Source organism: Triticum dicoccoides, chromosome 6B (genome assembly GCF_002162155.2).
Source record: "Triticum dicoccoides isolate Atlit2015 ecotype Zavitan chromosome 6B, WEW_v2.0, whole genome shotgun sequence".
Lineage (NCBI taxonomy): Eukaryota > Viridiplantae > Streptophyta > Magnoliopsida > Poales > Poaceae > Triticum > Triticum dicoccoides.
Genome location: NC_041391.1, coordinates 449390317 through 449399788, shown reverse-complemented (window position 1 = coordinate 449399788; position 9472 = coordinate 449390317). Strand labels below are relative to the sequence as shown.

At 44.0% G+C, this 9472-nt stretch overlaps 2 protein-coding genes across 4 annotated transcripts; one reads left to right on the top strand and one right to left on the bottom strand.

The window, feature by feature from the left end:
* The first annotated feature begins 271 nt into the window (after nucleotides 1–271).
* LOC119322398 (UDP-rhamnose/UDP-galactose transporter 6-like) lies at nucleotides 272–3692 on the top strand. 2 transcript variants are annotated; one of them, XM_037595895.1, is made up of 6 exons: nucleotides 272–500; nucleotides 1302–1490; nucleotides 1615–1799; nucleotides 1875–2075; nucleotides 2181–2342; nucleotides 3046–3692. In XM_037595895.1, exons 2-6 carry the CDS (start codon nucleotides 1355–1357, stop codon nucleotides 3373–3375), a joined length of 1014 nt encoding a protein of 337 aa, XP_037451792.1. In that variant the 5' UTR covers nucleotides 272–500; nucleotides 1302–1354; the 3' UTR covers nucleotides 3376–3692. The 2 variants fall into 2 exon arrangements, with proteins under 2 accessions (XP_037451792.1, XP_037451793.1); XM_037595896.1 differs by having other exon boundaries at nucleotides 272–504.
* Nucleotides 3693–5493: 1801 nt separating this feature from the next.
* On the bottom strand, nucleotides 5494–8723 carry LOC119322399 (protein TIC 20-I, chloroplastic-like). 2 transcript variants are annotated; one of them, XM_037595898.1, is made up of 3 exons: nucleotides 8575–8723; nucleotides 7502–7708; nucleotides 5494–6446 (listed from the first exon to the last, which is right to left on the bottom strand). In XM_037595898.1, exons 2-3 carry the CDS (start codon nucleotides 7671–7673, stop codon nucleotides 5800–5802), a joined length of 819 nt encoding a protein of 272 aa, XP_037451795.1. In that variant the 5' UTR covers nucleotides 7674–7708; nucleotides 8575–8723; the 3' UTR covers nucleotides 5494–5799. The 2 variants fall into 2 exon arrangements, with proteins under 2 accessions (XP_037451795.1, XP_037451794.1); XM_037595897.1 differs by having other exon boundaries at nucleotides 7502–7702.
* Nucleotides 8724–9472: the final 749 nt, after the last annotated feature.

The following is a 9472-nucleotide window of genomic DNA, read 5'->3' as shown; positions in this document are numbered from 1 at the left end:
CTACCAGACGTGATCAGAATGTACTTAACCATTAGTTGGTGACAATGGGACACACTAGCCCTAAAACAACGGTGTGGTTAACATCTGTGGCACGGAGGAGATTGTAAACTTGGGCATTGCATATCAAACTCATCCGGTTTAATAAAAAAATCTCCTTTTCTAAAAGGAAATACTCTAACTCTATAGTGATAAACTTATAAAAATGGCCCTACAAGTTTGTCCTTTTACATCCACATTCCTAAAAAGCGAAAAATACTTGGCTCAGGCCCTCACTCCTCTAGCATTCATTTCCTTCCTTCCTTTTCCTCTCCCCCGGCCTACCGTCGTCGAATCCTCTACCCAGGCCACCGTCGTCGAACCCTCTCCCCCAATCACCGGCCTCCTTCCACCGTAGCGCGCCACCTCGAAGGAATTCTGGTCTCAAAGCCGCCGTTCTCCACCTCTCCTCCACTGGACAGGCGTGTAGCGGAAATCTACCCGGAAATGGATTGATTTCTTTTGTAGGTGACGAACCCTAACTTTCTTTCTGGAATGGGCACCCCGATCCAGCATTCGTTGCAGATGTGTTTCCTGCATACTAGAGTACTAATTGCAGTTCATCCTCCAAGAGAAATCGGGGGTTCAACTGAACCCCCATGCCCTGTGTTAGGTCCTGATTCCCTGTGTTCGTTGCGTAATGCACCATCGACCTGTTAAACTTAAATGCCATTTATGTGAGGAAGTTTAATCATTTATAACCAACTTCATGTTTTTAGAAATCAGTAGGTTTTAGACAAATTGCATGAATTTGATCAGCTCTGCTGCCGAAAAAGTATATTTTTGTATTGAGTCATCTATCGTCTTGAATTGGCCTGTTGGGAGCAATAATCCATATGTTGCTACATGTAGTGGATTAACCTCCTGGTTTTCTTTTGTCGCATTATACACCACTTGTGCAGTTCACTTATTTTAGCTCTGTTCAAAGGCTTTAAATTTATAAAGCTACAAAGGCGCAGATCCAGCTACAATATGATATGGACTCTCTGATAAATTGCCTGTGCTAGTTACTTTGTACTGTGCCTTATTTGTTTGGTGTGCAATTTGTATCTTTTCCAGGCCTCACTTGTGGTCTTAACATCGGAGTTCATGCATCCATTCTTGAACTGCATTTCACATACACCACATTAGGGAGCTGCTCTATACTAATATTAACAAATCTTCGAAAACAAAAGTTGGCACCTTAAGATTTTTGTGGGATGCTGAGTTTTATTTATACTCATGTAGTTATCAAACTAATGTCTTGATTGCAATTGCTACTGAAGGTGCACTCTCCGCTACTTAGAAAATTGGATTACACCCTACATGAGAAGAAAGTATGGGTGTGGCACCAGGAAGCAAGGCAGAGAGAAAAGCAGCATTAGATGCTGGAGCATGGATGTTCAATGTTGTGACATCTGTTGGTATAATCATGGCCAACAAAGCCTTAATGGCTACACATGGTTTTAGTTTTGGTGAGACAATGCTCAGACGTTCAACTTCACGTGTGTTATCACTGATCTATAACTAACTGTGGTTATGCAGCAAATGTATCAGATTTCTTCTACTAATGTTGTGTGCCATGGTTTGCTTGTACAGCTACAACGTTAACTGGGCTGCATTTCCTAACCACGATCTTGATGACATCAGTAATGAAATGGTTGGGATATATTCAGCCATCGTACTTACCATTGCAAGAACTAGTAAAATTTGTCTTCTTTGCAAACTTATCAATTGTTGGGATGAATGTTAGCTTGATGTGGAACTCTGTTGGATTCTATCAGGTGAAGAGAGTAACTAAATTCTATTCAATGTTAGAATGTAATGCATATACTAAATTGCACTTTCTGCTGTTTCAGATTGCCAAGTTATGTATTATTCCAGTTTTGTGTTTTCTAGAAATCCTCTTTGACAAAGTTCGTTACTCAAGAGATACAAAGCTCAGTATAATGCTTGTCCTAGTTGGTGTTGCTGTGTGTACTGTAACTGATGTTAGTGTGAACTCTCAAGGGTTGATAGCTGCAATAATAGCAGTCTGGAGCACTGCACTACAACAGCATGTGAGTATCCTGGGTGCTTGAATCTGTACCTTGTTTGTGCACATTCCTAGCAGGCCTTGTCCTAATGGGATATGTGATGTATCTACCCTTCTTTTTTTCCTGCAGTATGTTCATCATCTTCAACGGAAGTACTCGCTTGGCTCATTCCACCTCTTGGGTCATACTGCTCCTGCTCAGGCAGCGTCGTTGTTAATATTTGGTCCTTTTGTGGATTTATGGTTGACTGACAAAAGAGTTGATACTTTTGGTTATACCATGGTAGTTACGGTACGTGATGCTTTATTCTGAATCAGTTTGTTTCTTATTTCTTTATAAATTTGTTGCATCAGAAACTTATCTAGTCCTCGCCAGTTCTTGTAGCATTATAATTTATATCTGTAGGCTTTTAATGATCATCGGGGGATCAGGATAACATGTCTGTCACTATGAATATATTACTGCTGAGAAGTGATGTTTGATATGAGGGTAACTGCAATCTGTATGATTTTCAGTTTTATATTATCCCAGGTATAATCTAGTGTTCAGTACAGAAAATGTCACTCTCAGTAGTCATCTTTGTGTATATTTGTTTCCTCTTGATTATTGTGAAGCAAACAGATCTTACAGAAACAGATTGTACAGATCAACCCTCTAAATAGTATTTCATAAGCTAACATGTGATGCCGTTTGAAATGCTAAAATATGGCACATTACAATACAGGAGCTGCTTCAAATAATATAGAAGCATATAGGTCAAGTATGCCTGATTTAGAATAGCTAGTGAAGTTCTACCGTCAATGGCAGAGTAACGTTTCATATATATGCTTCTTGTGATATATATAAAGTACCCCAGTTATTTGAAATTCTAGGATATGAGCATGGGAACATGGTTTGGTTTGTAACCGTTCTCTTGGTTGATAGTTGTGTGACCTAAAATACTTTTACCAGAGTAAACTGGGGACTAATGTTTCCTTTTTCACTCTTTTTTCAGTTCTTCATTGTATTGTCATGCATAATTGCTGTTGGTACCAATCTAAGCCAGTTCATATGCATCGGACGATTCACAGCTGTCTCGTTTCAAGTTCTAGGCCACATGAAGACTATTCTTGTGCTGACCCTGGGTTTTTTCCTCTTCGGAAAAGAGGGCCTTAATTTCCATGTCGCACTCGGCATGACCATAGCTATTATCGGCATGATTTGGTACGGGATTGCGTCGTCCAAACCAGGAGGCAAAGAGCGGCAGGTTTACATACCAATCAGCGAGAAAACACAGAAGCACGGCATACTGTCATCGCAGTCTGAGCTTGATCTGAAGGTCTGAGGACTGAGATTAGAAATACAGGGTTGTTGAACTAATAGCAGGGCTAACAGCGCTATTGAGCATCAAGTTGCGGCAATCCGATTTATTCTCTTCATTCATACACTTTTTCGACGTTTCCGTTTTGTAGCCACAGCTAAAGGAGAGTACCTGAGCGAAATGAAATTGACTTTACTTTTCTGGCAAATGTCACAGCCAAATATAGTGGTAAGATAGTATACAACATTTTGATTTTGTAACTCTGTAGATCTTCACAATAGTATAAGCTATCCAAATATAGTTATTACAGTACACTACATAGAGAGGTGACTTAGACTTCATGTGTGGTGGATATGAAAATCTTGTTTGGCTAGCTAACTTATTTTCTTTATAATATCGTGAGGATTCTGAACATCTGAACATACGAGAAAACGTGAGGCGTCAACCATGGGATATCTGAATTTATTCAACTCTAATGTGATGTATGGTCCAGATTAATACACCAACTCATCTCGGTTTCAACTTCAAAACAACTACTCCCTCCTTTCCTAAATATTTGTCTTTTTAAAGATTTCAAATGGACTACCACGTACGGATGTATATGACATATTTTAAAGCGTAGATTCACTCATTTTGCTCCGTATGTAGTCACTTGTTGAAATCTCTAGAAAGACAAATATTTAGGAACGGAGGGAGTACAACATATCTGGGCTTGTGTCCTGCAAAAACTTGTACTCCCTCCGTTCCTAATTGTAGTGCGCATAAGTTTTTCACTGAAATTCCGCAATGTAGTGCGTACTTCTAGCTGCGAGCGGTTTTGGACGAAAACACCCTCCCACCGAGCAGCGCAGGCTCCACCGCATTGTTTCTCTCCCTTATCTCTTCTCGCAGCTTTCCCCCCACCTCGACCTCCTGTAGTATGAACGCGGAGGGCCAGCTCCAGCTCGGGCGAGCCCACACAGGGTCGGCGGCGCAAAGCAGGGCCACCAGCCGCAGGAGCTCGGCGAGCGCGCGGAGCTCATCATGGAGCCGTCGACGAGGCTGGGGCGCTGGGCGAGTTTCTTGGACATGCATAGAGGGGCAGCACGCCGGGGTCGCGGTGGCTGCGGCTCACAAGAACCAGAGCCCAGAGGCGCCGCCGATGCTGTTGTTCGAGGATGGGAGAGTGCGACTCCGCGCCCGCGGCCGGTATCTCCGCGTCTGCCATAGCCGATGTCTTCGCGGCCACCACGTGCAAGAACGGCGTATCCGCGTCGAGCGCGTACATGGCCGGCAGCGACGCCGCTGCTCGAGGATGGGAGTGCGCCTCCGCGTCCACAGCCGGTGTCCCCGCATCCGCAACGACTGACGTCTTTCCGTCCATGGCCGGCGGCGGCACGTCCTGGGCCCGCATCCCTGGCCGGTGTCGTCTTCGTGTCCCCGTGTCCATGGACGGCGGCGCAGAGCAGGTTCACCAGCAGCGGGAGCATGCGCAGCTGCGCACCGCATCCTGGCGGCAGCGGGAATCGACTGGCGGCGGCGGGATTGGACCAGCGGCAAGGAAGGTGTTGTCGCCACTCCGAGAACGCCGCCGTTCTTGCAGATGGTGGCAGCACGCCGGCGTTGGCTTCTTGTGCGGCAGCGGCAGCGGCTTAAAGGAGCCAGAAGAGCCATCCACGCCCACCGCGTCCAGCGTCCATGGCCAGCGTCGCCGTGTCCTTGGTCAGCATCCCGCTTCCCTGGCCGGTTTTTTGCTGGCCGTAGACGCTCGCGTCGGACACACATACCAGTGTACTAGTACTGCTAGGAGGGACAAACCATGGAGGAGCGAGGGCTTTCTGGTCCAAAAATAAACGCCAGCACACACATTGGTACCTGCGCTGAAATCTATGCGCACTAGATTGAGGAACGGAGGGAGTATTAGCTGCGGCAGATTCTAGCCTGCATTTAAGCGGCGGCAAAATAAGCAACCTGCAAGTACACCTTCACCTCTACTGATTACACTTCCCTCCAGTAATTATGGCATGGTGGTCAATTACAGAAGGTGTTCAGAAGCAATTATGCCATGGTGAACGGCTTAACATGTCATTCTTGAAATTCTAAGATTGCCAGAGTTAAATGGTTCAACAGCTCAAAGGAAACACAATAAGAGGAAGAATAGACTTGGGAGCTCCAACATAAGCATACTGGTCAAATTAAACATCATTTCGAATTGCTTGTCGTTTACAAACCAAGCCACACAAAAAATTTGAAGTCAGGTGTCCCCTGGAACTTCATGAAATGATGCAGTATAACACTGCAGAGTCCTGAGAAGCTAGTACAATTACCCGTGATGATTGCATATACTTGCATCCCCTTCTTATGTCCCGAAATACACTTCCAAACCATTTTTGCCTCAGCTAGTTCTCTATCTCACACACAGTTCCTTAACCCCTCTTACATTTTCAGATGCACATTTGCACTAGCCAATTACCTGAACAGGTTCAGATCAGAATGGATGAACGCTGTGTGGGATATGAATGGAACGTTAGGATACATTCCTGAAAGGGCACACCTCATACACTCGACAACTGTGAAGATCTGAATGAAGGCCAGTGTCATCCAGAAATACGCCATTGGTTTACCCTGAAAGACAATGCTTGGATTCCAGTTGCACATGGTCGCCAGAGCCTGAGAGCCCGTGTCAAGAAGAATGGCCAATATGATGTGATAGCGCAAAAAGTGCGGCGACCACTTCCGTCTCACCACAAAGAAGTAGACAGTCATGAAGATCATCAGGAAAAGCCATCCAGGGACTAGTGCCATTGTATCAATGAAGGCATAAAACAGCCCAAACTGTTGCAAGTATGGATGAAGCTGGTACACAGCATCCGCGTGCGACCACATGTTGTGCAGTGGCAGAAGGTAAGGTACACATGCCAGGGTCCTCCACCACCATTTGGGTTTAGAAGATAGTTCAGGGTAGCTGAATGATGCTAAAGATGCCTGACAACTAACTTGAGATCTTGGGTGCGAGCTGCGGATTGATGGCAATGGCTTGAAGGGATTGTTGCCCATTACAGAATCATACTTTGCGAGAGATGAAGATACAGCACGAGCGGAAAAATCAAAACAAGCTGAAAGTAAGAAATATCTTGTAAGGCAAGGTTGGCATAATAACAACTATGGATAAATATAATTCAGTTTCCCAAAACATTAATAAGTAACGTTAACACATATAATTCACTGTTCAGGAAAGAGCAAATAAAAAATAATGTGGAAGTTATATTCATGATAACTTTACATCTGTATACTTGTAATGCAAGTTAAATTTCAAGATACCATTACGTGTCAATATGAAATATTTTGCTTGTAACTTCATATTATAAAGACAATAGACATGACATGATCTGCAGGCCAGATATTGTCAATGCATGCATTATGTAGAATTTTCTGCACCATAATTGTCTAATATTTTTTTCATGCATCACGAACAATAGCGTGTAATGCCAATCCTACCACATTGTGAATATGTACAAGAACAACTGTAGTAATGTTTTGCATTAACAGATTAGTGCTCCCAAATCTTCGTCCTTCCTCATATTTAGAGAAACAGTAACACAGGGGCCATCAAGCACATTGGATCTTTGGGAATAATATAACAAGATATAGAATATCCCTGACATACTCTATTGATAGCATCTATCAGTGAGCTAAAACTTTACAGTCCTTATTCTACCAGTAAAACCATAACAACTTGAAATTAACTCAAGCTTTCTTAATCTAACTTTGTACTTCCATTTTATCATTTGAGAAACAAGTGTTCAAGAGCTTTCAAAAAAATCATGAAAGGAAATGCTCTCCAATGATATTGTGCAATATTAAAAGCCTACGTTACTCATGAAAGCCTAGGAAATCTCAGCCCACCAAGTGAATGGTATCATTAAGCATTTAAACACAATATGATTACATCCAACCGTATCCAGACATTTATTCAGCTGCCAAATACTCCCTCCGTCTCAAAGTTGTACTAAGCTTGAGACACTTATTTTGGGACGGAGGGAGTATATAAGATTATGTAACACTGGTTTATGATGTAGAAATAAAAGCTCCTTCACAAGAGCCCAGGAACTAAGAGTACAGTCACAGTGTTTTGCCCGAGTAAAATATCCATAAGCAAGAAAATGAATACCTCTCAGAGGGGGGATTTTCTTGTCACAACGAAGTGCCGATGCCCGCAACTTGAGAAACGCTTGTTTAGAAAAAACCGGTGATCTTGCAGGATATCCGTAGCGGTTTGCAGCAGGGAATCCAAATAGCTGAGAATTTGCAGTCGCAGTAGCTACTCCTTGACAAGGCAGCATCGTGTGCAAAGCAGGATCTTGGACAAAATCTGCAACTATGAAGAATTCCCGATTAGCCTAGCCAAGAGCAGTCGCAACTAATGGACAAAACCACATCTCATTGGGCTATGAGGGGTTACGTGAGAACAGGTGGAGGATAACAGTGAATATGTAATCAAAATGTGCCGATTATTCCAACTCTTAATAACATGGATAAACCAAGTGGTGGACGCATGACTAAATCTCATACTAGTATGGTGGCAGTCAGGGCCGGATCAAGATGATGTGCATGCTGTACATCTCACAGCTAAAATTATCTGAAGGTCAGTGATTTTTAAGTCACTGGTGACAAAGTGGTCATACCTCGGAATCAACGGCAAAAATTACGGACGGGGTTGGGAGAGCAAGGACGCGACGAGGTAGAACGGGGACGCGCGTGGGAGGCCGATGTGGAGGGCAAGGGGGAGGCCCCGGCGGTGACGCCAAGGGAGGGGACGGCGGCAGCTTAGAGTCGGATTGTGGGTAGGTCAGGACTCGCGACAAGATGAGGTGCCAGCACAGAACGACGGATAGGGTGTGACGATGGAGAGGTTCCAGGGTTCTAACGACGAGGTTGACGAAGCCACGCAGGTGATGACGGCAGAAGCAGTGGTAGCTGCTCCTGCACAGAAGTTCGCCGGAGGAGCGGAGGAAGAGATCAAGAAGGAGAACAGGGCGCGGCCGGAGTGCCGGAAAGCTGTGGTTCGATTCGATGGCGGCAGCGAAGTGAAGTGCGCGCGCGGCGGCGAGGCCTCTGCCGTAGGAGGATGAGGAGGTGAGAGATGGAGAGAACCGCCGGCGTCGGGGCGGAGGAAGGGGGCGAAGAGGTTCAGAGATCCATCGTCAGAGGAAGAGGAGGAGAAAGAGGAGATGGAGAGCTTACCGGAGAGAGGCGACCGTCGTGGTCGGAGGCGTCGCCGGCGGCACCGCGGCTCCGCTCGATTTCTTGCGCCGCCGCTCCGTCGCCTCGCGATAGGCTTTTGTGTCGGCTCCGTGGACTCGAATTTCTTTAGCCCCGTGAATCGGAGGGGATTAGGCAATTTGGGCTGGGAAAACACACGCCAGGCCCTTAACAGAGCACTTGTTTCGGCCCAGTTTTTTCGGCCGGTTCTCCCAAAATTTTGAGGATGTGCGCGAATGTTATGTCTAGCTTATAGCGAGGAAGTTTACCTCAAGCGCGTGCATGTATCGACGGGCTATCGGGCACAATAGCTTGTTACTCTTTTTTGATTACCTTCCTCGCGTATGTATAGGACCGAGTTTTGTTCGGTTGTTGGTCTGTTCATTGATGTGTTCGTTCGGTTTTCTAATGCATGCTTAATACTCCCTCCGTTTCTAAATACTTGTCTTTCTAGAGATTTCAACAAGTGACTACATACGGCGCAAAATGAGTGAATCTACACTTTAAAATATGTCTACATACATTCGTATATTGAGTTCATTTGAAATGCCTAGAAAGACAAGTATTTGGGAACGGAGGGAGTATTTTTCAAGTGCTTGATTAACATTTTTAAATATTTATTTTAATATTTTTTAAGTACTTAAATAATATTTTTAAATACTTGTTTAATATTTTTTAAATGCTTGATTAACATTTTTTAGTTACATGATCATACATATTTTTCATACACATTTTATTTTTTGTACTGATTTTGTACACATGAGAAACATTTTCTCTATATACGTTTAATTTTTTAATGCTTGGGTAATATTTATTTTCAAAAATTTTATGTAAAGTTTTTAAAATATATTTATTTAGAATATTTGGAAGTAAAAAATTA

Coding starts and splice junctions, on each gene's coding strand:
- LOC119322398 (XM_037595895.1), top strand. CDS start 1,355: ATGGGTGTGGCACCAGGAAGCAAGGCAGAGAGAAAAGCAGCATTAGAT. Junction 1,491..1,614: donor TACACATGGTTTTAGTTTTG/GTGAGACAATGC, acceptor TTGCTTGTACAG/CTACAACGTTAACTGGGCTG. Junction 2,343..3,045: donor GTTATACCATGGTAGTTACG/GTACGTGATGCT, acceptor CTCTTTTTTCAG/TTCTTCATTGTATTGTCATG.
- LOC119322399 (XM_037595898.1), bottom strand. CDS start 7,673: ATGCTGCCTTGTCAAGGAGTAGCTACTGCGACTGCAAATTCTCAGCTA. Junction 6,447..7,501: donor GAAAATCCCCCCTCTGAGAG/GTATTCATTTTC, acceptor TCTTACTTTCAG/CTTGTTTTGATTTTTCCGCT.